General features: G+C 64.6%; 3 protein-coding genes across 12 annotated transcripts; 1 reads left to right on the top strand and 2 right to left on the bottom strand.

Moving 5' to 3' along the window:
• GRIN1 (glutamate ionotropic receptor NMDA type subunit 1) lies at positions 1 to 24,233 on the top strand. Of its 10 annotated transcripts, none has more exons than XM_058693409.1 (21): positions 1 to 684; positions 3,167 to 3,301; positions 5,878 to 6,054; positions 8,195 to 8,257; positions 9,003 to 9,103; positions 13,248 to 13,369; positions 13,445 to 13,619; positions 14,706 to 14,850; positions 14,948 to 15,031; positions 16,960 to 17,101; positions 17,186 to 17,313; positions 17,605 to 17,769; positions 17,845 to 17,963; positions 18,091 to 18,203; positions 18,278 to 18,426; positions 18,527 to 18,684; positions 18,926 to 19,087; positions 19,286 to 19,395; positions 19,502 to 19,647; positions 20,926 to 21,036; positions 22,962 to 24,233. In XM_058693409.1, exons 1-21 carry the CDS (start codon positions 427 to 429, stop codon positions 23,076 to 23,078), a joined length of 2,880 nt encoding a protein of 959 aa, XP_058549392.1. In that variant the 5' UTR covers positions 1 to 426; the 3' UTR covers positions 23,079 to 24,233. The 10 variants fall into 10 exon arrangements, with proteins under 10 accessions (XP_058549392.1, XP_058549395.1, XP_058549393.1 ...); XM_058693410.1 differs by having other exon boundaries at positions 313 to 684; positions 23,330 to 24,233; XM_058693411.1 differs by lacking the exon at positions 22,962 to 24,233 and adding an exon at positions 21,900 to 21,984 and having other exon boundaries at positions 313 to 684.
• On the bottom strand, positions 24,234 to 26,304 carry LRRC26 (leucine rich repeat containing 26). Its single transcript, XM_058693441.1, has 2 exons — positions 24,706 to 26,304; positions 24,234 to 24,611 (listed from the first exon to the last, which is right to left on the bottom strand). The coding sequence occupies exons 1-2, from the start codon at positions 25,409 to 25,411 to the stop codon at positions 24,322 to 24,324; spliced, it is 996 nt and encodes a 331-aa protein (XP_058549424.1). The 5' UTR covers positions 25,412 to 26,304; the 3' UTR covers positions 24,234 to 24,321.
• Positions 26,305 to 26,407: 103 nt separating this feature from the next.
• Positions 26,408 to 27,487, bottom strand: TMEM210 (transmembrane protein 210). Its single transcript, XM_058693448.1, has 4 exons — positions 27,351 to 27,487; positions 27,091 to 27,226; positions 26,846 to 26,881; positions 26,408 to 26,655 (listed from the first exon to the last, which is right to left on the bottom strand). The coding sequence occupies exons 1-4, from the start codon at positions 27,436 to 27,438 to the stop codon at positions 26,454 to 26,456; spliced, it is 462 nt and encodes a 153-aa protein (XP_058549431.1). The 5' UTR covers positions 27,439 to 27,487; the 3' UTR covers positions 26,408 to 26,453.
• Between the last annotated feature and the right edge of the window lie 396 nt (positions 27,488 to 27,883).

Genomic DNA, 27,883 nt, shown 5'->3' with positions numbered 1-27,883 from the left:
CCGTGTTGGGAAGCGGGGGCGGCGGGAGGGGTAGGAGACGTTGGCCCCACTCGCGGCTCCGCAGCTGCCGCAGTCGCCGCAGCGTCGGGACCAGCACCAGCGAAGCCCGCAGAGGAGCCGCGGCCGCGGCGTCCTCCCGGCGCGGGGCGCCTGGAGCAGCTCCGGGACGCGCTTCAGCACCGCGGACAGCGCCAGCCGCTCGCGCGGAGCGAGGCACCCACGCGCGCCCAGCACAGCGCCCGCCGGCCCGGGGCTCGGGTGCCCTCTTCCCTCCCGCAGACGCCCCAGGACTACGGCCCCGGGGGAAGACCTGGCGCCCCCAGCCCGCGAGATCGGGCGCGCGCAGGACGGCCGGGACACCCCGCTGGGGATGCGCCGAGGGCCCCGCATTCGCGCTGCCCAGAGCTAGGGCTCTGCCCGGAGCCCATGAGCACCATGCGCCTGCTGACACTCGCCCTGCTTTTCTCCTGCTCCTTTGCCCGTGCCGCCTGCGACCCCAAGATTGTCAACATCGGAGCCGTGCTGAGCACGCGAAAGCATGAGCAGATGTTCCGTGAGGCCGTGAACCAGGCCAATAAGCGGCATGGCTCCTGGAAGATTCAGCTCAACGCCACCTCGGTCACCCACAAGCCCAACGCCATCCAGATGGCCCTGTCGGTGTGCGAGGACCTCATCTCCAGCCAGGTGCCCACCCCTCCCCGCCCCCCCCCCCCCCCCGCCAGGGCTTCCACTGCGTTGCTCTTGCCCCTCCCCCACCGCCTCCCCACCATCTTCCCTCCTACTGTTCCAGTTTCATCCTGGCCTTCCCTAGCCCTCTTAAGAGACGACTCCTAAGTGAGCTGGCTCATTCTGGAGCAAGCTGGTCTCACTAGCAGCTGAACGCCACCTCCCCATCCTGCTCCCCTAAGCTGGTCACCTGCCACCCTGGTCAGTCCCCGCAAGGGTTTCAGGGCTCCAGACCCCGACCAGTGTGTGCAGACATGTGGCAAGCATTTCGTGGTTTGTTTCCTCACTGTGTCAGTGAGGGGGTGGGCATTCTGGGCTTATGGGCAGAGATGCTGTCCCAGCCACAAGCACGCGCTATGCGCGGGTCTCTAAACAGGATGGGCCCCGGGGCCATCTTTGTCTCCGCTTTTAGACCTCCTTCCCTTCCTCCTCCCCCTCCCCCCATCCGTGGGTTGGCCTGAGATGGGAAACGGCCCGGGTGTTGAAGCAGGGTGTTCTGTGGGGTGGGAGTGGGGGCTGAGCATGTGGGAGGTGTCAGGGCCCAGCATGGCAGCCGCCGACAGCCAGCGCTGCGGGGGAGGACATGGCTCCTGGGATTTCGCCTGTCAGAGCTGTCCGCCCCTGTGCCGTGCTGCCTGCTGAATTCCAATGAAAGCACGGGATCACTGCAATGCAGCCCTTTATGTAAGAGCCAGGACCGACACGGGGCCAAACGAGGCTCGTCCTTGCTCACCTGACAGACACACCACATCTGTGGACATGCACACTCACACATGCACGCATTTACACCCAGGTTTATGCACAGAGACGCACAGACTTACATTAGCACACACTCACGCACATCAGCATCACACAGCCAATTTCACGTACTCGCACACACTTGCCCACACACACGTGCACATCCGTGGACACGCACACTCATGTGCCACCTACTGCCTGGCATACCCGGGTGTACATGCAAACACATGTGCCCACGCACACGGGCTCAATCGTGCACACACACACAGTATACATATGGACATGTTGGGCCATAAATGTATACACAATGCACATCCCGCACACACTCGTGGGCACTGGCATGGCCAGAGACTCATCCAGACACGGACAGGGCACTTCTGGGTGCAGACTGGTGGGACGGCCTGGGACGGATAACCAGTCCTCACAGCTCCAACTGCAGATAGGACAGGGCTGAGCTTTGCTCAGAAATCTGCGCCCGCCCCCCCCCCCCCCCCCGCATACCTCATAAGCCACCCCACGCTCCCAGCCCCGAACTGGGTGAAGCCTTTGTGGCTGGTGGCTTTGGTCACACGTCCCATCCGGGATGAGGGAGAGACATAACGAGGTAGAGTTAGAGAGTCCAGGTAGGGCCCTTTCCGGGGGCCCCTCCTCCAACTCACAGGACACAGTCTGTTCCCTCAGAGAACAGCCAGTGCCGAGAGCAAAGGTGACAGCAGCTGCCACTCACTGAGCGCGACCTATGGGCATGCGCCACGCTAGGATGGCAGCCGTCGCCCCCACCAGATGGGTCCAGAGCCTGCCACCCCCACCCCATTTGCAGGAAAACGGGCAAAGTTGGGACAGAACAGGTCCTCCCCATGAGGGTAGCGTGGAATCACCCAGACATCTGCTCCCCCCACCACCTCTCTGCCTTGGAGAGCTGAGCCACTGGCTTCAGACCTGCCCCCGGGGGCCTCGGTCTGGGCAGGAAAGCCGGGATGCCCCCCCCCAGCCCCTCCCTTCCCTTCCGTGAGGATGTGGTCAGCGCTCAAAATCAGCACTGGGTCTCCTTCAAACTAAGCGGGGCTCAGCCGGCCCCCGGAAGACACTGGCGAAAAGACGGAAGGTTCCAGTGGCTCCTTGCCTGGCTTCTCCAGACAAGGCTCAATGTGCAGTTTTAGATGCAGCCTTCTGGAGCTCCTCCCAGTCTCTGAACTACGGGCTCTCGCACCCAGGAGGAGGGACAGTGGGTGGCACGGGTGTGCCTGTCATCATGATGCGGGACCAGTCACTCTCCCCAGCCCACGCTGGGGGCGGTGTGTACCATCACAAGAACAGTCCTGCACCCTCCCTGCCAGGGTCTCACTACGCACCCAGCACAGCCCCCCCGCCCAGTGTGAGAAGGTGAAGGGAGGCCCCGGCAGGGGAAGTGTGGGGAGGGGTCGGTCGCCTCCCTCTGTGTTCTTGCTGCACCCTGCAGTCCGGCTCTGCCTCCGGCTCACCCCTGCGATTTCTTTCTCCTCTGAGGGTGGTTGTAGGGTCCTGTCCCCTTGGCTGGGAGTGTGTCCCCTGGGGCTGTATGTGTGCACAATCGGCGCCCCTGCCTGTCCCCACCCCCGGCCTGCTGAGTCAGCCTCTGCTGCTTCCCGGCAGCCAGCTCCAGTGCCATGCCCGCCCCGCCCTCACCCCCGGCGTGAGCTGACCCTGTCCCCTGTGTCCACAGGTCTACGCCATCCTAGTTAGCCACCCACCTACCCCCAACGACCACTTCACTCCCACCCCCGTCTCCTACACAGCCGGCTTCTACCGCATCCCCGTCCTGGGGCTGACCACCCGTATGTCCATCTACTCAGACAAGGTAAGCCTGACCACTCGGTGGGGACCCAGCTGGCTCTGTTCCTGTGTTCAGACCCAGTGGCCGCCGGAGGCGGCTGCCCTGGGGAGGGGGAGGAGGCCGGGCAGGCACCACGCAGGACGGGCGGGGCACAGACGTGCGCGGACCATGGGCTCCGGGCTCAAGGAGCAGCAGGGTGATACGTGAGCTCACGCGTTCAGGCATGTGCACACACTCGTACCCATACCCATGGCCTGAGACGCAAACTCATCCACACGCATGCACGTACACGCCAGCACAGACTCAGACTCGCAGAGTCACAGGTACAAACAGACCCACACACTCGCTCGCGCCCACACGCACCAAGTTCATGTGCACACGAACACATTCACACGGACACTTGTGTGCTCTGACACGCACACGCATATCACGCACGTTGGCGTGCACAACCACATCGTCACACACTTGTGTTTGCATTCACGCACACACTCACAGACACTCACGCTCCAGCACACAGACCAACCGTCACAGGCACCCTCACGCACTCATACTCATGCACACACACGCACACACACACGCTCACCCTGGCAGGTGGCCCACTGGCAGGTGGCAGGCACCAATAGCAAGCCCTGGGGAGCAGCAGAGGTCCCCGTGGGCCGGGAGAAGCCCTCCCCACCGCAGGGCACAGCTGAGAAGGATGTGGGCACGCGCGCAGGGTAACAGAGGAGGCGGCTTGCGGCAGGAGAGCCTGGCCCGGGGTCTGCAGGCCCAGGGCCGGGAGCAGCACCAGTCAGCAGTGCGTAGAGCCCTTGTGGTCCCCAGGAGGGGTGTGGGGGAGCCATCCGGTCCTGGAGTAGCAGCTGGAAAGGCCAGGAGGCCACTGGGGTGGTTTCCCATAGAGGTGGGGAACTTGTTCGAGGTCACACTGCTCTCTCACGGCGTCTGCTCGTGATTCCGGGAGGACTCATCAGCTGGGGGTGCCACTAGCCACCAAGAGGCTGGGAGGGCCCCACAGCCTGGCCCACATCCTCCTTCAGACCTTGGGCTTACCTGCAGACAGATCGGGAGGGGCCGGAGGAGGGGCCGTGTGGTGGGGGCTGCCCGGTCTCCCCATCCCCTCCAAGTTCGTCTTGCTGGGAGCCCACAATTCTAGATAAAGCCGCCTAAGGCACGAGGTCATCCCAGCCAGGGCCAGGGGTGTCTGGGGAGGTCAGGGATGTGTGTGTCCCGAGGATCTGGGAACCCTGGCACGCAGCCGAGGCACCCAAACTGTTCAGATGCACTTGCCCTCAGCTGCAGAGAAGTGGGGGGTCCTTTCCTGGGCCCCCCAAGCTTAGCTGTCTGGCGCCAGTCCTCTCATATGTAGAAGGAGGGAGAGCGGCAGACAGGCCACCTCACAGGCAGGGAGGAGACACCCTCTTCCAGGGCAGAACCCTAGCCCAGACCCAGATTGTGGCCCAGCTCCCTGGTCCAGTATGAGGTCAAACCAAATGACCAAACCTCACAAATCCAGCCTGGCCCCACTCACCATCCTGGTCCACTGCGAATCTGTGCCCAGCACTTGGACCACGAAGGCCTGGGTCAGAGTCAGCCCAGGACCCCAACCCTAACCCCCTTGTAGCCATGTTGTCTACAAGTGGATGAGGGACAGAGGCACAGGGGCATTCTCACAGCCAGGTTCCAAAACACTGCCCCTCAGGTCACAACGAGGGAGCAGGTAAAAGACTAATCTGGACGTCTCAGAGGACCACAAGATCACTGTGGGTCTGCGGGGTCACCAAAGGGGCTAACACAGAGGACCTAGGCCGAGGAGGGCTGCGCACATGCTGTGTCCTGCCACGCCCCTGGCTGGCTGCTAATATTTCCACACAGAGGGGCGCCTGGGGGGCTCAGTCCGTGAGCCTCTGACTCTTGATTTCGGCTCAGGTCATGATCCCATGGCTCATGGGTTCGAGCCCCACACTGAGCTCTGCGCTGATGGTACAGAGCCTGCTTGGGATTCCTTCTCTCCGTCTCTCTCTGCCCCCCGCCCCCTGCTCACTCTCGCGCGCTCTCTCCCTCTCAAAAATAAATACATAAACTTAAAAAAAAAATCTTCAAAAATACGCACACAGAGAAGTAAGGCAGGGTCAGCAACCAATAACCCCTGGACTTGAAGAGAAGAAATATTTAGCCCCAAATAAAGATTTCCTGACAAATACTACAGTTATGCAAATTTGGGAAGCTCCCCAAGTCAGTGGGAACTTTCTTGAGCCCAGGCTGTCTGGCAGGGGGTGGCTGGTCGCCTCAGGAACAATTCCACGGAGGCTGTTTCTGAGATTAGATGACTTGGGGGTGGGAGGGGGAAGGGAGGCAGCAGTGGGAGTAGGGTCCCCGCGTCCGGCAGGTGTCCCCCAATGGTGTGAGGGTAGGGGTAGGAGGAAGCAGGGTCTCCAGCGGCAGGAGGGCAGGCCGGCGGAGCGCCCCCCGCTGGCCGCGGGCTCAGGTCTCCGTCCCCGAGGCCCCTCAGCCCCCTCCGTGTCCCCGGGAGAGCGCCCCCCGCTGGCCGCGGGCCGAGGTGCCGTCCCCGAGGCCCCTCAGCCCCCTCCGTGTCCCCGCAGAGCATACACCTGAGCTTCCTTCGCACGGTGCCGCCCTACTCCCACCAGTCGAGCGTCTGGTTCGAGATGATGCGCGTCTACAGCTGGAACCACATCATCCTCCTGGTCAGCGACGACCACGAGGGCAGGGCCGCCCAGAAGCGCCTGGAGACGCTGCTGGAGGAGCGCGAGTCCAAGGTGAGGCCCGGGCCGCGGGCGGGAGGAGCAGGAGGAGCCGAGGCGCCGGAGGAGCGGGAGCAGGAGCCGGCGCGCTGCCTGCCGCTGTGTCTGTGGCCCGTGTGTGAACACCCTTTCTTTCCATCGTGCATGGTCAGCACCACTACGTCTGGCGAGCGCCCGCCCCAGCCTGTTCTCGGCTCATTTCACTCGCTTTGCCATTAGTCGAAATCTCCTTCGTGTCAGTCCCTGCGGGGCGAGGGCAGGACCACCTGGAGCTCCGCAAACACCCCACCCCGCCCCCCGCCCGCGACCGGACCCTCGCAGCCCCGCCCCCCGCCCCACCGTCTACCCCGCCCCCCCCCCCCCAAGTTCCCCAGCCAGGCCCCGGCTCGGCCCCTCCCACTCCCCAACCCCAGCGGCCTCAGGGCCACAGCGGCCCCTGCGCCAGGCCCCTCCCCAAAGGACCCTGTACCCTCGCTGCTGTGACGCGTCCCCCCCCCCCACGCCTCCCACGCTGCCCGCCCCCTCTCAGCTGCCCATTGTCCTCACCAAAGCTCATCCACGACATCTGCCACCCGGACCCCTCAGCCCGGGCTCTGCCCCCTTCAGGCCTCCCCCTCCGCTCCCCTCCCCAATGAGCCCCTTGCGAGTCCCCTCCTCACCCCTACCCTGGGGCTGGGCTCTGGACCCCAACAAGAGACACTGGCCGACCAGCCCCAGCCTGGCGCCCACTCTGGGGCTGCAGAGAGAGCAGAGTGGCAATTTCTGGGGGTCCAGGTGACCCCCATCCCCACCCCCACTGCCAGCCTGAGGAGGCCCAGGGTCCCGCCTTCACCCAGCACAGAGCCCTGGGTGCTCAACACCCATGCCACGGCCCCTAAGTCAGGACGAGGCCAAGCCGGGCAGAGAGGGAGGGAGGCCTAGGCTGGGGCGGGCCCTGGAGGCCAGACCAAGGGGGTGGCGGGAAACACGTTCGGCCTGTGGAGTCAGAGCTGGCTTCAGCAAACTTAGCGCCAACCCCAGGCCCCTCGTAGGCCCCTGAAGGGAGTAGAGGGCACCGGCTGGGGTGGGCGGAGCCAGAGGGCAGACTCAGAGGGTCCTGGGGGGGCCCTGCTGTGGGACACTGAGTCTGAGAGGGAGGGCTGACCACCAGCGTCGTGGGCCCCACCCCTCCCAAGACAGCATCCCCCAGCGCCTGGCAGGCCGGTCACCTCCTGGCGTGCCCACCTGTGGCCGCACACACTCACTCACACGCTCACCAGCCACGTCCCTGCACATCCACCCATGTGCACCCGTGGTCACAGGGACATGCTATCATTCCCAAGACAGTCCCTTCACACCTCACATCACCCACCACACGCTGAGACCACAGCTGGGCACACAGGTGGGCATGCAGCCCACGGGCACACTCACCCCACCGGCTCACACACATGCACATGCTTGCACACACATGCGCGCGTGCACACGCACACACATGCCAGGGCTCAGATGGCTCCGGCCCTCATTTCCCCACCGAAGAGCGTATGTAGACTGACACTTTCACACAGATGCCCACAGGTGCTCGCCACCCCTGCGTGCATGTGCGCGTGCACACACACACACACACACACACACACACACAATCCTATCATACTCGCTCTCCAGTGCACACGTGGGCCGACGGGTGTGCACACACTGGTCAGTGAGAACAGGCACCTGGGCCGCTAAGGGAGACAGAAGGGAGGACGCCACGGGCGGAGGGACAGAGCGGACAGGGCATGAGGGAGGGGCTGCTCACCCCCCATTCAGGACCGACCGGGGCGGGGTGGGTACTGCTGGGGCCACACGGCAGGTGCATGGCAGGGGTCGGGAGGGCAGGCGGGACCCCAAAGGGACACGTTTGGTGTGGACACAGACAGGGCCTCCCTTTCTCCCAAGTATGACCGTGTCCGAGAGCACAGCTCCGTGGCCGGGAGCCCCGGTGGCCCCCGTGCCCCCTCGTCCCCAGCACCGCCCTGGCCCCCAGCCCCGCTCGGGCCTAGGTGTTTGCGAGCTCCAGGTACGTGCCCGTCTGCAGACGTGCCGAGGAGGTGGTGTGATTGCTTTAGCGCCGTCATTTTCAACCGTTTATAATCTTCTTCTGTGTCTGCATATTTTCTCTGTGCACATTATTCATCAGAGTAAAAAAAGGAACTATGAAAACCTCGACCAACTGTCCTATGACAACAAGCGTGGACCCAAGGTATATATGCATGGACGTGCACGCCGCCCACCGGCTAGGGGGCCCTGCTCCGGCGCCTCGGCCGCTAGGGCCGCCGTCGGCCCGGCCCTGCCGCGCCGCAGGCCCGAGCGGTGAGGAGAGTGAGCTCGTGAGGCAGGCAGCCGCAGGCAGGAGAGGGCAGGAGCGGGCCGCGAGGGTGTCCGCGGCCCGCCCACCGCGGCCCCGGCCTTGGCCTGCGCCGAGAAGCAGGCGCGGCCGCAGGAGGAGCCGCTCTCCGGGAAGTGCATGCGAATCTCTGGGACCCCCCGGGTTTCCTCGTGGAGCCCAGGAGGGAGCCCGCCCGCCCAGCCGCCCGCCTGCCCCGGTCCAGCCGCGCTCGCAGGGGGCCTGCGGGGTCAGGCCTGAGAGGATCTCCCGTGGTTTTGGAAAAGTCGGCCCCATCTCTGCTCCCGGTTGCCTTCCAAAACTCTTTTCTGTTTCCTGTCCGCTGCACGCGTCCTTCTGAGTCTCAGCCCACTTCAGCTTGCATGCTCAGTGCAAAAGTGAGGACAGGAGAGCGAGCAGGCTGAAGAAGGGACAGCGAGCGAGGCCGGGCCAGGCCAGCAGGAGCCAGGCAGGCAGGTGCACAGTGCAGGAGGCGGGCGCAGGCCGGGGCAGCCCGAGCCACGCCGCCTCTGGGTTCCTAGCAGCTGCGGCCCGACTCTCGCCCCTGAGGCGCTATGTCCCCGGCCGCAGCCGGCCGCTGACACTCTCGCTTACACCGCAGGCTGAGAAGGTGCTGCAGTTCGACCCGGGGACCAAGAACGTGACGGCGCTGCTGATGGAGGCACGGGAGCTGGAGGCCCGGGTCATCATCCTCTCTGCCAGGTGAGGCTGGGCCGGGCCCCTCCCTCCACCTCACCCAGGGCCGCACCTGGGCCACGGGCACTGTGGGGCCGAAGTGGAGTTTCAGCTTCCGAAATGCCATCGCCAGGGAGACCCCCGCCCCCCCCCGCCCCCCGCTCCCGTGCACACAGCTGGTGCCCTGGCAGATGCCACGCCCTCCGTGTGTCCATCCCAACTCCTTCCCGTCACCTGCTGCCGCTCGCTCCGAGCTGGACGACGGATAAGCCCCTGCCTTTAGGAAGGCAAACACGGCCCGAGGTGATAGACGTGTCACAGGGCTCTGGGAACTGGGCGCAGGGAGAAGGCCCAGGGAAGTGGGAAGTGACATGTGTGCAGGTGAGCCCAGGTGAGAAGGCCACAGCGGGGAGAGAGCCAGAGTCCTAGGACGGGAAGACTGCAATGGTCAGAGTGGGCAGCACGGAGAAGGGAACCAGTTAGGGACCTGTGAACACCAGGCCGCCGCCAGACAGGGCCTGACCCACACCTCGACTTTGGAAACGAGCCCCTAGGGAACCTCTCCCCGTCTGTAAATGGCTGGGATCCCCTGGGAAGGGAGAGGGCAGGCCACCCGGAGCAGGAAAAGGAAGAGCCCCGCTCCACGGAACAGCCAGGAGGGCCTGGGTGGGCACGGCCCCCCGGCCACCCCTTCCTAGAAGCACTGCCAGGCTCCAACAGAGCGGGGGGACCAACGGGGGTCACCTCACCCAGAGAAGCATTCCCCAAATGCTGCTCTCCGGCAGACCACAGACAGACAGACAGACAGCAACACCCCGAGGCTCAGGACAGGTGTCCGTTGTGCGTTCAGTCAACAAATCTCTGACGCAGAGCCGGGCGCCCCACCTCGAGGTGCAGGAGCAAGGTGGGGCCAATCAAGGCTCCTTGGGCTGGAAGGCAGGAAGCCCTCACTCACCACTCACCCACGTCATGGGCCACTTGCCAAGCCAACCATCCGACCCTGGGCGCTTGGGGAGGAGAAGGGTTTGAGGGCTTGTCCAGACAAGGTCAGGGGGCTGCACGGTCCCTCCCAGAACAAGCTCCTCCAGGAAGGTGCCACCAGATCCTCTGATTGGTTCCATTCCCCCTCACCCATCATAGGGCTTGAGACAGACTCCGTGGGTGCGGTGGGGTGAAGGGTGGGTGGGTGGGCCAGTGGACGGGCAGGTGGGCAAGCGGACGGTCAGCTGGCAGCCAGAAGGCCCCTTCCCCCGGGACAGAGCAACTCGAGGAACTCATTATGCCAAAACATAGATGTTCAACCGTTGGGCGCTTTTACAAAGGATGAGGTCACGTCAGACTAGACCCGTCCAGCCCACACACTGCGATCAGAGTGGCCACCGGGACGCAGGCCAGAAAGCCACAGGTAAAACCGACCCACGCAATCCCACCACACCCGGGTCCCAGCAGAGGGGTGGGTGCTTTCTGATTGGTTTTCGCCTGGTCAGCGAGATCCCACACCACACCCTGAAGCCCCCTGAGCTCGGGCTGGGAGGGGCTCACCCTGTGTCGCCAGCCCCCAGGGTCAAGGAGGGGTTTGGCAGATGTGAGTCCAACAAAAAGGCCAGCCCGGGGAAGGGTACGTGGTCACATCAGACAGTTGCACACACACCACACACACAGGGCCACGTGCACGAGTACGAGAGCACACACCGTGTAACGCCACACGTACAGACACATCATTTGCACACGCATACCTCAGCAAACGGGTGCACACAGGCACACGGCATATTCACACCAGTCACACACATACACATATACACACACGTTCACACACTCACGTGCACAAATACCACGTACGCAGCACACACAACACGTACCGAGCACACACACGCCACATGCACACACGTTGTGCACGTGCTGTATAGACACGTGGACGCCATATACACACTCACAAGCTTGCACGTTCACACCCACACATCCATACACAGTGCACACACACGTATCGTACACATATGCACACAAGCCATTCACACGCACAGACACCATATGTGCGCATACAGGCTCACCACACTTATGTGCAGACATATGCACACCTGCACACAGGTGCGTGCACCCCACACATGCACGTACTCCACACCCACATGCACAGCGCACACGTGTTCCTGCGTGCATACGCACACACACCCCACACGCACACACGCTGCCGACAAAGGCACAGCACTCGTGTCGACCACACAGCCACCAACACCCCCTCTTGAATTCCTGTAAGGCCCCCGCCTGGACTGTTAAGACTGGAAGAAACCCCTCCGCTCACATACTGGGCTCCTTGGAGCAGAGACGCCCCAGTCCCACGACAGAGGGTAGCCCGGCCCCCAGCACTCCCAGCTCCCCAGGAGCGGCACCTACAGGCCTTCCTGACTCTGGGACCTCCCCCCACACACTGGCTCCTCCTTCTTGAGGGCTGTTGAGAGCACTTTGCAGAGAGACCTCATTAAGCCAGTCTTCATTTCTGAGCCATTTCCTATAGAGGGCGGAGAAGTCGTTCCTCAGACTTTTTATTCCTATCTTCCGGAGATTGTCTCTTCTGGGGCTGATTACTTCCCTCAAACAGTTTTGATGGATCGATCAGGATTTTGCGCACAACTTTTTACTGGCGATACCGATTTACACAGACACGAGCACAGGCGTGTGCTCGTTCCGCTAAGTCAAAAGTCACAGACCTGCACTGTGTCAAGCAGATGAGCTTCTCTGCCAGGTTTTGTGAGCACCACTGACGGGGGCACAGGTGCCCCTCCACACACAGTGCTGGTTTTTCCGGGTCATCTTGGCTCGATATTCTCCTTCGGTCTCGGGTACGGGGCTGCCCGGAGTACCTCTGTTTGTGTTGCTTATGTCTGAGTAGCATGTCACGTAGAGCGAACACTGAAGGTCTTGGCTAATTCTTGAGAAAATCGAGGGCAGACCCCTTAGGGAGCCTAGGGCCACCTGGCTTTCCAGAGTCAGCCATTGTGAAAATAACCCAACGCTCAGTCTGTCCAGCCTCTCTGTGCCCCAGTGCCCACGTGTTAGAGAGGCAAAGCACCGGTTGTGGTCTAGGCCTGTGTGGGGCCAAGTCCAGTCCGGCAGAGAAGCAAGGGGTGGTTCCGCACTCCCCCGCCCCGTGGCCCCCATGGCCCTACCGGGCCCGGGATCCTTGTCCTGACCAGGAGACCCTTAGGGGATCAGGTGCACAGGGGCTCGCCTGTAAGGACATCCCGAGAGCTCAGGACCACCTGCACTGTCCCCCGTGATGGCCGGGTTCTAGGCGGCAGGACACAAAGCATAACGGGTGCAGCAGCTGCCGGCCCCCTCCAGCAGCTTCCGCTGCAGCGCTAGGGGCAGTTCCCAGACGCTGGGTCCCACCAACATCTGACCCACCTGGAGAGTCCCCAGCCCCTCGTCTCGCATGGGTGGACTTGGAGAACCAGAGTGTGCGCAGCCTATCCAGGAGGTCACAGGAGCATGGGCCCTGGGGTGACTGTCCAGACACAGACCCGGGTCTGCCATTACCGTCACTCGTGTGCTTTGGGTGCCTTGGTTTCCCCTCCTGACACAGGGATAGTACTGATGTCCGCCTCGTAGGGATACCGTGAGAATTAAGTAAGAGAGTCCGTGTAACGCGCTCAGAGCAGTGCCTGGTACCGTGAGCAAGTAAGCAATCAACAATGATCCGTCACCATCTGGGGCGCCGTGACCCTGCTCACCAAGGGGGGAGGGCCAGCAAGAGAGGCCTGGGAAGCTCTGGGGGTCTGGGCCCCATCACCCCATCCCCACCCTCCACCCGTCACCTCTGCTGTCGGGGTGTGTGTGGGGGGGTGTCCTCCTGGTCCAGGTGCGGGCTGGCGATGCAGGCTGGGACCGGTCACCTGTGTAGGGTCAGTGGGCCCAGCTAGGGGGGGTACCGGGGACTGTCCACTCTGCAGCATCACTGGACCCAGGAAGGGCTGGAGGTGTGTGTGTGGGGGGGGGTGCTGGGCCTGTCACCTCTGCAGTGTCTCCAGGCCTCTTTCCAGGGGAGGGAGGGGCTGGGGGGCGGGGCCAGGGCCACACTCCAGAGGAGGACCTGTGAACCCAGAGCATCCACAGGCACAGGTCCGGTGGGGAAGGGCTGGAGGGTTGGCCGGGCCCGTCACCCCCCTCTGCCCCACAGCGAGGACGACGCCGCCACCGTGTACCGCGCAGCCGCGATGCTGAACATGACAGGCTCCGGGTATGTGTGGCTGGTGGGGGAGCGAGAGATCTCGGGGAACGCCCTGCGCTACGCCCCTGACGGTGAGTGCTGGACCTCTCTGGGTCCCGGTGGGCAGGGGTCCCCCACGGACACTAAGCCCACCCCACTCGCCCCAGGCATCATCGGACTGCAGCTCATCAATGGCAAGAACGAGTCGGCCCACATCAGTGACGCCGTCGGTGTGGTGGCCCAGGCAGTGCACGAACTCCTGGAGAAGGAGAACATCACCGACCCGCCGCGGGGCTGCGTGGGCAACACCAACATCTGGAAGACAGGGCCGCTCTTCAAGAGGTGGGTGGGGATTGTCTTCAAGAGGTGGGCAGGACTCTTCTAGAGGTGGGGGGGCGGGATTGTCTTCTAGAGGTGGGCGGGACTCTATTCTGGAGGTGGGTGAGGCCTCTCAGAAGATGACAGTGGTCGCTCCTCAGCAGGTGGTCAGACATCCTACGCGTACAGGCATCTCCCAGACTTCCCCCTCGCCCCCCATCTCTCTTCCACCACCACCTCCAGCTCCACTGTGATAATCATGTGTCCCATTTCCAACAGCGACATTAATGTCTCAAATGTCACTGAAATCGTGGCTGCCTCCGCTGCTCCTGACCCCGAGACCCACCCCAGCGCCCCAGGGTAGCTGACAGCCCTTGGGAGGAGGCTCCTGCTGCAGATGGGGACAGGGGGCTTCCAAGTACCGAGAACATCAGACGAGGAGCCCCCTAAGGATGGAACCTAAGCCTGTAGAGAGCCAGGGCTGGCCAGATGTCCAAGTGGATGGACACGGTGGGAGTTACTTCACAGCACCCTGGACACTATGCCACTCAACCTATCACCAGACCCCCTCCACCCCACTAAGTAGCAGACGCGGAATCGCATGTGCAGAACCACAGTTATGGCGCCCACAACAGGAGCACACGCACAACGGCAGGCTTGTGCGGCAGATGCGCACACACTCGGCGAGGCACGTGGCACGCACACGTGCGTAGGGATGCATCCACACAAGGGCCACGTGTGTTCACGTGTGTGGCTCGTGGGCACGCTCCGCGTGCACGTACAACAGGACAGCACATCGGCCCTACTTCCCTTGTTGGTGAGCAGGTTACCGCTCCCTTCCGGGGCAAGGATAGCTGCTGGGAGGCTCGAGTGTCCCAAAGCGCAGAAAGCCCTCGAATGGGGCGTGGGCTCGGGAGTTGCTGGGCTACCACGGCGGTGCTCTCCGTCCGGTGCCGGCAGGCAGGCGCACCGTCCGACTCCCAGCACGAGGGTCTGGTTCCTGCTAACCTTTCCTTGTTGGCACTGAGGCAGCGGAAGGGGGCTAGGGCTGCTCAGAAGGCCGGGGAGAGGGAACGTGTCCGGTAAGTGTGCTCACACCGCCCTCCCCAGGGTGCTGATGTCCTCCAAGTACGCAGACGGGGTGACGGGCCGTGTGGAGTTCAACGAGGACGGGGACCGGAAGTTCGCCAACTACAGCATCATGAACCTGCAGAACCGCAAGCTGGTGCAAGTGGGCATCTACAACGGCACCCACGTAGGTGGGGGTCATGAGGGGGTGGGGGCTGGGGCCTTAGGGTCCTGGGGCCAAGACCCCTGCGTGGCCACCCTCCATCTCATACTCCCACCCCCAGGTTATCCCCAACGACAGGAAGATCATCTGGCCAGGCGGAGAGACAGAGAAGCCCCGAGGGTACCAGATGTCCACCAGGCTGAAGGTGGGGGCCCACCGCCCTGTGCCAGCATCCACACCCAGACACTCCATCCAGCTCCGCGGGCCCACAGGAGGGGACAGTGAGGCCAGTGCAAAGGACCGAAGCAAGTGGGGAATGGACCGGCGCCCGGCTGCCACAGCCCACGCCTGGTGACACAGAGCAGGCAGGGAGAGCAGGTGGAGGGAGGAGAGGCAGCTGCTGGGCCCCGTCCCGTGGGCTCTCTCCGGAGCGTCTCTGGATCCAAATGCACTTCAGTCAGGAAGCCGTGTGGGATAGGACTCTCCTGGGGATGAGCTGCTAGGGGACGGAGGGACAGACAGAGGTTGTTCTGTGGACTCGAGCTCCTGCACTCATCACCCCTCTGGGGGACCCTAGCCACCCCCACCCCCAGTCTTCACAGCCTCTCACCGTGACTGAGTCAAACCGTCCTTTCACCCCTGCCCCCTCCCCCCCCCCCCCAGCATTCTCCATGGCAGGCTGTTCCCTCCTTGACCCTCCTGCTGGGGCCTCTGGGAGACCCTCCTGGCTGGCCTTTCTCCTCACAACTTCTCTTCCTTGCTCCTTTGGGTTCATCCCTGGGCCCCTATGTCCTCCTTGGCACTCTCGTGAGAGCCCCTCCTGTTACCGGCCCACAGCAGCGCTGGGCCAAAGGCAAAGATCCTAAGTGCCGTGGGCCCAGTGAACCTTCTCCCGGCACGCCCAGGTCCTCAAATGTCTCTTGACCTAGTCTCCTTTCTGAGGCCACCCCCTAGGGCCTCTCACCCAGACCCATGTCAGCACCTGCCCACAGGTCACCATCCTTCATGACAGGCAGAGTGGGCTTTTCCAAAGCCAACCGGCTCCTTGCAGTTCGATACCTTGTGTTGGAAAGTGAAAGTAAGAGCCAAAACACTGATGGCCAGATGGTCCAGATGGTCCCATCCAGGCTGCCAGATTCAGATGGCTTTTTCAACTTTTTTTTTTTTTTTTTGGTCTCACCGATTTTTTAAACATGCAAACATACATTGCTTGTATAATAGAAAAACATGAAAGTTTACACAGCTCCTGCAGGGGCTCCCAATCCCCCATGGGAAAAGTCAAAATGCTGCCCTTACAGCTGAGGCTCTGGCCAGCCCGCCCTGCAGACCCACCGTCCCCCATGTGCCAGGAGAGAATCCTTCTCAAACTGATCCCTGCTCACTCCGCAGGCTCAACCTGTTGCGTTTGGCTCAGCCCCCTGTGTCCTGTGTCTGTCCCCCTCATCCCCTAGGCTATGGGCCCCCAGAAGATAGGAAGAAGAGAGAACCCCAGCATAAGCCTCAAGTATCCCCTTGGGCTGAGAGGCAAGCTACGGGAGAGAGGACAGCATTGGCAAAGGAAAGAGGAAGGCAGGACAGACAGATGATCAGATAGCCATTGCTGAAGAGGCTGAAGGCCAGGAGAGGCCGGGTGGTCAGACAAGGGTGATCCCTGCGGGTCCCAGGTCCTGTGCAGGCTCAGAGTGGATGTCAGACATGCCCCTGTCCTCATGGTGGGTGGTGGCAGGCAGGGTGCATGCTCTGGGCCGGGACAGGGAGTTTCTCATCCCTGAGAGATCAGAGAAGGTGCTGGGCACACTGGCCATTCCAGCAGGCTCCTCTGATGGAAGGAGTGATGTGTAAGCCAAGATCCCCAAGACAAGTGGCCAAGAGGAGGGCACACTGTTTCAGGAGGCCATGTGTCTTCTGAATGCTGAGGAGTCTGGGGACCCTCCTGAGGGCAACGGCCAGATGTTGATGGTGGCCAGGGAAGATGTGGATTGGCCCCCTGAGGCTGAGCAGAAGGGAAGCGGCTGGAGTGGGGGGACACCAGGGGTTTGGAGGGAGTGCAGGGGAGTCTGGGCGCTGAGGGTGGATGGTCCAGGCTGGGTCTCTCCCCACCACCACCACCACCACCACCCCCCCCCGCCCCAGATTGTGACGATCCACCAGGAGCCTTTCGTGTACGTCAAGCCCACGCTGAGCGATGGCACATGCAAGGAGGAGTTCACGGTCAATGGGGACCCGGTGAAGAAGGTGATCTGCACAGGACCCAATGACACGTCACCGGGCAGCCGTGAGTGCCAGACGGGCGTGGGGCGCGGGCCCGGAGCGGAGTAGCCAGGAGCTCGGTGGTTACGGCCCCTGTTCACCTCCCTAGCACGCCACACAGTGCCTCAGTGCTGCTATGGCTTCTGCATTGACCTGCTCATCAAGTTGGCGCGGACCATGAACTTCACTTATGAGGTGCACCTGGTGGCCGATGGCAAGTTTGGCACTCAAGAGCGGGTACGCGTGGACTGCTGGGAGCCACGAGGGACGGGACCGGGTGGACCGAGTCTTACTAGGGACAGGGACGGGGGTGGGCGGGGCCTGCCGGCGGGGGCGGGGCCTGAGCGGGTGTGGGCGGGGTCTGCGAACCGGGCGGGGCCTGGTGTGGGCGGGGCCTGCGGGCAAGGCGGGGCCTGCAGACTGGGGCCGGGTCTGGAGTGGGTGACCCAAGAGCTGAGCCAAGGCGGGAGCCGGCGGCTGGAGTGGGACGGACGGTGTCCGCGCACCCACCGGAGCATCGCCCCGCAGGTGAACAACAGCAATAAGAAGGAGTGGAACGGGATGATGGGCGAGTTGCTCAGCGGGCAGGCGGACATGATCGTGGCGCCCCTGACCATCAACAATGAGCGTGCACAGTACATCGAGTTCTCCAAGCCCTTCAAGTACCAGGGCCTGACCATTCTGGTCAAGAAGGTGGGCAGGGCCCGGCGGGGGTGGGGTGGGGTCCGAGGTGAGGTCGGGCGGCGCTGACAGCCCGTGCACCTGCAGGAGATCCCCCGAAGCACGCTGGACTCGTTCATGCAGCCCTTCCAGAGCACACTGTGGCTGCTGGTGGGGCTCTCGGTGCACGTGGTGGCGGTGATGTTGTACCTGCTGGACCGCTTCAGGTGAGCGCGGCCCGAGGGCCTGACGCCTCCACCTGCGGGGGGGGTGGGGGGGGCGGGCGGAGCCCGGCGAGGGGCGGGGCAGGGCTGCCCTTCCAGCCCTCTCCCGCCGGCCCTCTGCTCCCCGCAGCCCCTTCGGCCGGTTCAAGGTGAACAGTGAAGAGGAGGAGGAGGACGCGCTGACCCTGTCTTCCGCCATGTGGTTCTCCTGGGGTGTCCTGCTCAACTCGGGTATCGGGGAAGGTGAGGCCACGTCCCGGCCGCCTCCCGCTCCGCCCCTTCCCGCCCGCCGGGAGCTGACCGGCCTCTGCCCGCAGGCGCCCCCCGAAGCTTCTCAGCGCGCATCCTGGGCATGGTGTGGGCCGGCTTCGCCATGATCATCGTGGCCTCCTACACCGCCAACCTGGCGGCCTTCCTGGTGCTGGACCGGCCCGAGGAGCGCATCACCGGCATCAACGACCCGCGGGTGAGGCTTAGCCGCTGCGGGCGGACGGCGCGAGGTCGGCGGGTCTCTGCCTCGGGTGGAGCCCGGGAGCAGCCGCGAGCCCTGCCCTCTGACCCGGCAGCTGAGGAATCCCTCGGACAAGTTCATCTACGCGACTGTGAAGCAGAGCTCGGTGGACATCTACTTCCGGCGGCAGGTGGAGCTGAGCACCATGTACCGACACATGGAGAAGCACAACTATGAGAGCGCGGCCGAGGCCATCCAAGCCGTGCGGGACAAGTGAGGGGGGACGGGACGTGCGGGACCCGCGAGGGGGGACGGGGCGTGCGGGACCCGCGAGGGGGCGGACGGGGGAGGGGCACCCACCCCTCCAGGAAGAGTGTCCGTCCGGGCTGGACGGGAACCACGGGACGGAGCTAGAGGTGAGGATTCGGGTCGGGCAGGACGAAGGCGTACCAGGGGCAGGGGCGAGGGCAGACCGCTTGTGCCGCGCGCCCATGACCCCCGCTCCTGCCCGCAGCAAGCTTCATGCCTTCATCTGGGACTCCGCGGTGCTGGAGTTTGAAGCCTCGCAGAAGTGCGACCTAGTGACCACTGGCGAGCTGTTCTTCCGCTCAGGCTTCGGCATCGGCATGCGCAAGGACAGCCCCTGGAAGCAGAACGTCTCCCTGTCCATCCTCAAGTGAGTCGGCCTCCCCCGCCGCCCGCGGTCCTGCACCTTTCTCCGAGAGCCTCCACCGGAGGCGGACCCCTCCCCAGAGCCCGACCCGGCCGCCGCCGCCGCCGCCGCGGCACACAGACACCGCCCACCGCGGGCCAGGCCCCGCCCGCTCCGGGCCCCGCCCACTCCGGGCCCCGCCCTCCCCCCCCCCCCCCCCAGGTCCCACGAGAACGGCTTCATGGAAGACCTGGACAAGACGTGGGTGCGGTACCAGGAGTGTGACTCGCGCAGCAACGCCCCTGCTACCCTTACCTTCGAGAACATGGCAGGTGGGTGTCCCCATCGCCCTCCGTCCCCCTGCGGACCCTGGCGGGGTTCTCCAAGGGGCCTGCAGGCCAGCAGCCAACAGCTAAGGCCCTGGGTCCTGGCCCACAGGGGTCTTCATGCTGGTGGCTGGGGGCATTGTGGCCGGCATCTTCCTGATCTTCATTGAGATCGCCTACAAGCGACACAAGGACGCTCGTCGGAAGCAGATGCAGCTAGCCTTTGCCGCGGTGAACGTGTGGAGAAAGAACTTGCAGGTAGGACAGGCACTCTCCGAGGCCTGGTGCCCACGGCCCGGCCTGGCCCCGGCCCTCCTCCATTCCCGCAGGCCGAAGCACTGGCTCTGGCCCCCGGGAGCCCATGTGGGCAGGACCGGAGCTAGGAGCCACAGCCAGGGGCAGCGCTGCTGGGGGCCACCTGCGGGTGGCTGCCCCCTGCAAAGCCCGGCTCCAAGCCTCCGCCTGGCCCCTCTGTCTCCAGAGTCGCCCACCGGCGCCCATTCCGTAGGAAGGCAAACTGAGGCAGGGTAAGACAGGGACCCACCCGGGTATAGCACGTGAGTCCAAGACATTCTGCCCTCGCCGCCCCACGCCACCCCTCGGCACCCTCCAGGGAGGGACCCCCTTCCCTGCTGCCCTGCTGTGTCCTGTGCTCCATAACTCCAGCCTGAATCGGGCGAGCTGGCCCTGCCTGGCACTCCAGGCCGTGTCTGTGGGACCTCGCTGCCAGCTGGAAACAGGCTGCACACGGGGCAGCCACGGCCCACCTGGAGTAGGGCAGGTAGTGGGGCCTGTGCAGGCCTGAGGGCTCATGCCCCGGGGTCCTTTCTGGCTTGCTTCTTCTCTTCTCTTTCTCTGGGTGATTCCCCAGAGCCTGTGTCCTGGGATGAATTTGATGTTCAGAGAGGGAGGGCCAGGTCCGGAGGGGGGGGGGGGAGGGAGGGGGAGGATGGGTTGCTGGAGCCCCCACACCTCTCATCTGCCCACTCTTGCTCTTGGGACCTGGTCACTGCTCTCACTAGCTGGCACAGGGCCATCCTGGCCATCAGACCCCAGGCCAGGGTCTGGAAGCCACCTCCATCTATCTATCTCTCCAGTTCATCTCGCCACCTGCCTTCGGCCCCTCGGCCCCTTCCTGAATCTTGGCGTGCCCCCTCAGGGGACAGAATCGCTGGCAGGGCCCGAGGGGCGACTCCTCCGGTGCTTGGGGGACCCTTCTCCTCGGGACACCTGTAATCCAGGGCCACCCGGGAGCCAGGGAGCCAGGCAGACATCCCAGGAAGAGAGCCAGACGGGACGGGACCCCCCCCCCCCTCCCAAGTCCAGCCCCGGCACGAGCAAGGTCAGGCCCAAGACCGGGCAGGAGCAGAGGCCGCCTGCACATGTTCGGCTGTTGGCGCGTCTGTCCAGCACAGGGAGGCAGCAGGAGCGAGGGCCTGAGCGGCGGCCAGGCTGGGCAGCAGCCCCCGAGAAGCAGGCGAGGGCGGTGTGGCCGCCACCCTTAGCCGTCTAATCACTTATACATATTCATTTTAGGATAGAAAGAGTGGTAGAGCAGAGCCCGACCCTAAAAAGAAAGCCACATTTAGGGCTATCACCTCCACCCTGGCTTCCAGCTTCAAGAGACGTAGGTCCTCCAAAGACACGGTAAGGGGAAGAACGCCCAGTCCCACGTCTCCGACTCTTCTCTCGCCCCGCCCCCGTGTCTGTGTCCCGTGCATCAGGCGTGCCCTCTCCCTCACCATCCCATCCACCCCACCTCTGACCGCTGTGGCCCTTCTGCCCTCATCTCTGCCCAGCACACGAGGTCTTCACTCTCTGGCTCTCTGGACCTTTCTTGGTCCTTTCTCCCACTGGCCCTCCCTGGGCCCTCTTTCCCCATGTGTCTCTGCGTTGGTCCGCCCCCCATGCCATGACGCCATGCGCCATCTTGAAGCTGTGTCATGTTGTTGGTCAGCCGGTCAGCCTCACCGACTCGGGGCTGCGCCCAGGGCCCCGGGAGCCCGGCGCCGATCTGTGCCGGACTCCTCACGGTCAGGAGGCCACACCGCCTCTCTGTTACGTCCGTTTCTGCAGCCTGTCCCAGAGCGGCCCACTGCCCTCTTTCCCACCCCTGGCGACATCCACGGAGGGGTGGCTGTGATGTCCCATCCGCCCGTCTGTCTGGCCGCCAGCCCCACCACGCAGACACCTGTCTCACGTGTCTCACCAGAGCCATGCCTGTTGCACCCTTTCCATGTGGTCTCCGTGTGGGCCGGGGCTGGGGGCCGGGCCTGGCTCTGTCTGGGTGGACGGCTGGGGCCTGGAGTTGGAACAGGCCCCCAGCCACAGGGGACGGTCAGGCGGGGACCGGGTGGCACCAGAGGGGGTGGAGCCCACCCCAGGCTGAGCTGTGGCCTACAGAGCCGGAGTCACTGAGGCTCCCAGACAGAGGCCCAGGAAGGAGAGGCCTCCTGAGGTGGAGAGGACCAGCGCCTCAGCTCCTGACCCTCCCGCTCCTCTCCCCACAGGGCCACGTCAGAGCAGGCCTCCTAACTTGGGCAGTTTGTCGCTGCACCAGATGCGCACACTTGGAATAAAAGCCCCTAAAATGGACCCAGCCTTGCTAGAGGCACCCCGGTCTGAGGTGGGGAGGGGGCCGCCCAGAGTTAGCACTGCCCTTGGCCTTCCTGCAGTCCAGGGGCAGCTTGGCCCGCATCCCGCAGAAGCTTATGCTTCAAGGTGGATATGGGATTTACACTCCCCCACACACAGTCCACTGGAAGGGGGGCACATCTCCAGGACACAGACAGGGCTTGCACAGAATAACCGGGAGTCCAGGGTAAAGCCATCAGGGTGCCCCAAGAGCGGCCCATGAGACCTGGGCCGCTCTGCTTCCCAGGAGGGGCTCAGCACTGGCAGGGGGTGGAGACTGAGGGTCGGGGAGCTGGGAGCCCAAAAGTGTGCAGAGCTTGAGCCAGGGGCCCTTGCCAAGGGGTTCAAGGAGAAACCCAAGACCAGAGAGGAGGGGTGGTGGGGCAGGCCTGGAGACAAGGTATCCTCACAGACAGCACTTTTAGGGAGGAGCACAAAAGCTACACAGGGAACTTTCTGAGGGCCTCCTTGAGCCCGCCCCCCCCCCCCAACCAATACTCCTGCCCAAAGAAAACACACATGCCCTTAGCTTGTCCAGGTGCAGCTCAGAGACCTTCGAGGTGCCTTTCTGGGGACACACTCCCAACAGACTCTGCCTGAGCCTCTGTGGACACCAGGGACCATCCCCCAGGCCAGCCCTGACGCCATGTGGCATCTGGGGCTGGGGCTCTGCCCTGTAGGGGTGGCTGGGGGTACTGCCACCTGGAGGGGCTGGGCGGGGGAGGGCGGCCCAGTTTCCCCGTTTCGGGCTGGGCGCCTGCTTGGAGGGAGGCCTGGGTGGGGGGCTCTGTTGGGAGGGGTGGGGTCGGTCCGGCTGCTAAGATCCTCTGCCCCTGTCCTGTGGCCGGTCCGGGCCAGGGCAGCACTGGGCGCTCAGGGCTGGGGTCCCTGGCGGCCGGCGGGGCCAGCGGGTATTGATTGTTGGTTCTTATTTATAGAGCACCGGGGGTGGACGCGGCGCTTTGCAAAACCAAAAAGACACAGTGCTGCCGCGACGCGCTATTGAGAGGGAGGAGGGCCAGCTGCAGATGTGTGCCCGTCATAGGGAGAGCTGAGACGCCCTGCCCGCCCTCCTCTGCCCCCCTCCCCCGCAGACAGACAGACAGATGGACGGGACAGCGGCCCGGCCCACGCAGAGTCCCGGAGCACGACGGGGTCAGGGGGAGGAGCGCCCCCCAGCCTCCCCCAGGCCGCGCCCGCCCGCCCGCCGGTCGGCCGGCTGGCCGGTCCACCCGTCCCGGCCCTGCGCGTGCCCCCGAGCATGGGGGCTAACGGGCTGCCTTGTCTGTGTATTTCTATTTTGCAGCAGTATCATCCCACTGATATCACGGGCACGCTCAACCTCTCAGATCCCTCGGTCAGCACCGTGGTGTGAGGCCCCCGGAGGCGCCCACCTGCCCAGTTAGCCCGGCCAAGGACACTGATGGGTCCTGCTGCTCGGGAAGGCCTGAGGGAAGCCCACCCGCCCAAGACTGCCCACCCTGGGCCTCCCGTCTGTCTGTCCGCCCTGCTGCCTGGCGGGCAGCCCCTGCTGGACCGAGGCTCGGACCAGAGCGGCTGAGGACAGGCCAGAGCTGAGCTGGCTGGGCAGGGCCACAGGGCACTCCGGCAGAGGCAGGGCCCTGGGGTCTCTAAGCAGTGGGGAGAGGGGCTAACCTGGCCAGAGGGGCTTGGAGCAGAGACTGAAGCCCCATCCTTCTCCAGCCACTACCAGAGCCACAGTGGGGGTGCGAGGCCCCGACTGGCTGGGTCACCCCCTCCTCCAGCGCCTGCTCCTGGAAGCCTCAGCTCCACCCCTCTTTTCTGACCCATTTCCCTTCTCCGCTTGACCCTATCCATCCAGCTGGCCCTGCTCGTCCCCCAGTGGCAGACTCTGACCCTCAGCTGGCAGCTGCCTCCTAGGAGCGCGCTGGGGTTCCCCCACTGCCTCCGACCTTCTCCAATCCCCACGAGGGCTGGGCCAGCTATTCGCGTCCTCCAGCCCGCAGCCCAAGATAGGCTCCCCGCCCCCGCCAACCACCACACTGGCTCGGGACTGTCCTCAGCCCTGCCCGCCAACCTGTACAGGCCCAGCCCTTCCCGTGTCGAGCGCGTGCCTTCCCCATGCGGCCCGTGCGCAGCCGCGCGCTGCCCCTCCGCCCGGGGGCCCGGCGCGCGCCGCCCCCTGACCCGGTGTGTGCAGTGGTGATGTCTAAAGGAATGTCACGGAATTTCTGTCTGTGTCGCTTGTTGACCCCTGCAGGGGGGAGTGAAGAAGGGCAGGGGACAGGGGAAGATTCGAGAACAGCCAAGGCCCGCTCAGTCCTGAGCAGCGGCCGCGGGGCTCCCGGGGCCAGGGTCCAGCGCTCTCCTCAGCGGGCCGAGGGCGGTGGCGCGGCAGCGGCGCGTGCGGCAGGCGGTGAGCACGGAGCCCAGCGCCAGGCAGGCGGCCAGGCTGGCGAGAAAGGAGACGGGCCCGAGCGCGTAGACCACAGCCAGGTCCCGGGGGGAGAGCCGCTGCGCGCAGTGGCTGAAGGCGGCGTCCGTTAAGGCGGTCAAGGGTCTGAGCGTCAGGCGCCCTGGCAACACGCAGAGCAGCGTCTCGGCCTCTGCGGGACACAGGTGCACAGTCAGGTGGCGGCGGCGGGGACCGTGGCCGTGGCCGTGGCTCCCGGCCCGCCTACCCCCACCCGGAGGGCTCACCTGGCGCCGGCCGCGGGTGCCGCCGCAGCCAGGAGCAGAGCGGACGCAGCGCGCAGCCGCAGACCCAAGGGTTGCCGCGCAGGCGCAGTGCGCGGAGAGCGGGCAGGCCGGCCAGCAGTCCCCGCGCGAGCGCAGGCAGCTCGTTGTCCTGCAGGCTGAGCGCGTACAGCAGCGGGAGCGCGCCCAGCGCCGCCGGCTCCAGGCGCGCCAGCCGATTGCCTGCCAGCGAGAGGGAACGCAGCGCGCGCAAGGGCGAAAAGGTGCCGGGCGCCAGCGCCTCCAACTGGTTGGCGCTGAGGTCGAGCTGCTGCAGCGCGCCCAAGCTCCAGAAGGCCCGCGCGTGCACCCAGCGCAGCCCGTTCTCGCGCAGGTCCAGGCGCAGCAGCGTGCCAGCGCCCACGAAAGCGCCGGGCGGCAGCGCGCGCACACGGTTGTGGTCCAGCAGCAGCGCGCGCACGCGCCGGCTCAGGCCCGCAGGCACGGCGGGCAGCGCGCGCCTCGAGCAGTTGGCCTGGCCGCCCGGCGCGCACGCGCACGCCTCCGGGCAGTCCGGGGTGCCTGGGGTTCCCGAGGAGGTGGCCGCGGCCGACAACTGGGCCCAGACTGACCACGGCGACAGCAGCAGCAGCAGCAACATCGGGGACGGCCACCGCGAGAGGGAGGAGAGGCTCCGCATGGGGGCAGAGCTCAAGGCCTGCTGCCCCATGCGTTCACGTAGCCAGTGCGTCTTTGCCGCGCCTGCACAAATATTAATTCTCCAGCCCGAGTGCCGGCAGTTCCTGTTCCACGGCTGGTCCCCGCGCCCAGGGCGGGGGCTGGGAGGATAGCCAGCACCCTGCACTGCCAGCCACCTGTCCCGGAGCCGGGATCCTCTTGGCTCTGTGCCAGCTGCGGCTGTGAGAAGCCCCACCTCTCCTCTTCTGGGGCATCCACCACCCTGTGCCCCCCTTGAGGCCTAAGCCGCTGGATGACCCCCCACACACACCCATCAAACTCACGGATGCCACGCATGGAATGGGACCCAGGGGCCTCACTGCTCACTCGTCCCTGCCTGTCTCCTGCCCAGCAAAGTGACCCTAGCACACACACAGTGGGCCCCCCCCCTGCACCCCCCATATAGGGATGGTCCCATCTCCACAGTGGATGTTTGGTGGGGTCAGGAGTACATGATGGGAGCCTGAGCCCAGGGGATAGGCTGTAGGGTGGAGCGGGGACTGCATACCTGAGGCAGTGGAGACCGTCATGTCTGCCCTACCTGGCCCTGTGAGGATTCTCCTAGAACCTCAAGGAGACAGTGTGGGTAGGGCACAGGCACCAGCCCAAGTTCTCCAGTCAAATGCTGCTCCCTCTGGAGTCACCAGAGTTGCACATCCTGTCCTGGGGTTTTCCGGGGTGGGGGTGGGGTGGGCAGGGGCCCAGGAGCCATGCCAACTTCGTGGGGCAAGGCAGCAGGACGATGCCGGGAGGAGCTAGACGGAGGCCATAGCAGGAGGAGATGGAAACACCAGGGCTGTGGCTCCTGCCCTGAAGGGCAGACAGGGGGCACTTGTGCAGGCAGCGCACACTCGCGCGCGCGCACACACACACACACACCCGCCATCCAAGATAAAGGAGATGACCTAGGTGTACACAGACCCCTCCCCACCCCTTCACGCAGCCGCACAGCGGCTCTAGGAGGAGCCCGCAGAGAGGACAGGGCAGGAGCACTAAATACCGTTTAATTCTCTTACCCTAGGCTGCCCGCAGCCCTACTCAGGTGGGGGGGTGAGAGGGGACGGCTCCTCTAGAGTCAGAGTTGGGGCCATCGGGTCCATGGGGATGGTTATGAGGCCGTGAGCCTCCAGGGGAGGCATCAGGGAGACCTCCAGGTCAGGGTCCGTGAGGTGGGACTCCACATGCGATGTGTGCAGATCCGTGTGATCTTCCTGGACCCCGAAGTGCCCCACCATCCTGCACGACACGGGCTGGGTCAGGCTCGTTGCAGGCAGTCACCAGCACAGGCTCGCGAGGACTTGACCCCCCTCCCAGGGCAGGCCTGGCTCTCAGGTCAGTGCCCCTGATGCATCTGCGACCACACCTCCCAGTGGGGCAGGAGCAGGGGCACAGCTCCCCCGTGGGGTCCTCCCCTGAGGTTACTCACCTGCAGGCCATGTGTCTGCGGGAGGCATGTTCATGTCTGGGGGACAAAGGAAGGCGTGAGTCCTGGAGCAGGGGAGCTGGCCCCCAGGAGCCCAGAAGTGCCCCTCCCGCACCCCACCTCTTCACAGCCCAGTCCGGGAAATAGCGTTCCCCAGCTCTGGCTGACATCTCACCTGGGGCAGAGGCCCCTCTCCCAGCAAGGCCCCGTGGCCCTCACCCACCCTGCCCGCCCCAGGGCCTACACACTTCTTGGCTCGCATGGCACCAATTGCCACGATGACGAGGGCACAGAAGCAGCTGGCACCAACGCCCGCCAGCACCACCAGCAGGGCAATGAGGGCCTCGCGGCTGAGGCCGAGGCTGCACTCGCAGTACGTTCCAGCTGCAGAGACAGGGCCCGTGTGGCCGAGGGGCCCTCGTCACCTGCCAGTGGAGGGCCCCCGGGGCCGCCCCTCACCCCAGGAGGGGCCCTGGCTGGGGCGGGGTTCAGGGACCGGAGGAGGCACCTGCAGCAGGGATGAGCAAAAGGGACAGACATATCAGGCCGAGAGGGCCGCCAGCCAGGCCGGAGTCAGGCTGGGGACAGGGGGCCATGTCCAGCCCCCAGCCCCACCACACACCTCTGGACGGAACCCATTGGAAGGCGCTGACCTCACAATAGGGCTGTGGAGCAGGGTGGGGTGGTGGGGGAATCGGGGGTCTGGGAGGTGTGTGGGGATGGGCAGGGCTTCAGCCGGAGCTTCACTTGAACTTCTGTGTGGGAGCAGAGGAGCCCTGGGCAGGCAACCCCCGGGGTGAAGCAGGTAGGGTGGCTGGGGGCCTGGGAGCTGCTCCCCAGTGCCCTACTGGATCCAGCCTCAGGGGATGGTGCATTACAGGGAAGGGGGTAGAGATCACCCTTAGGCTCTTGGGATAGTGGAGACAATGACCCGGAAACCCTGGGGGGGCCCTCAGCAGACAGCGGGAGGCCTCTGTTTCTCAGGGACTGTGACAGCCCAGGTGAGGCCTGGGCCCCAAGCTGACCTATGCCACCATCCTT

This window comes from Neofelis nebulosa, chromosome 12 (assembly GCF_028018385.1).
Source record: "Neofelis nebulosa isolate mNeoNeb1 chromosome 12, mNeoNeb1.pri, whole genome shotgun sequence".
Classification (NCBI taxonomy): domain Eukaryota; kingdom Metazoa; phylum Chordata; class Mammalia; order Carnivora; family Felidae; genus Neofelis; species Neofelis nebulosa.
Note: the sequence above shows the minus strand (reverse complement) of the source record. Positions and strands in the feature narration are given on the sequence as shown.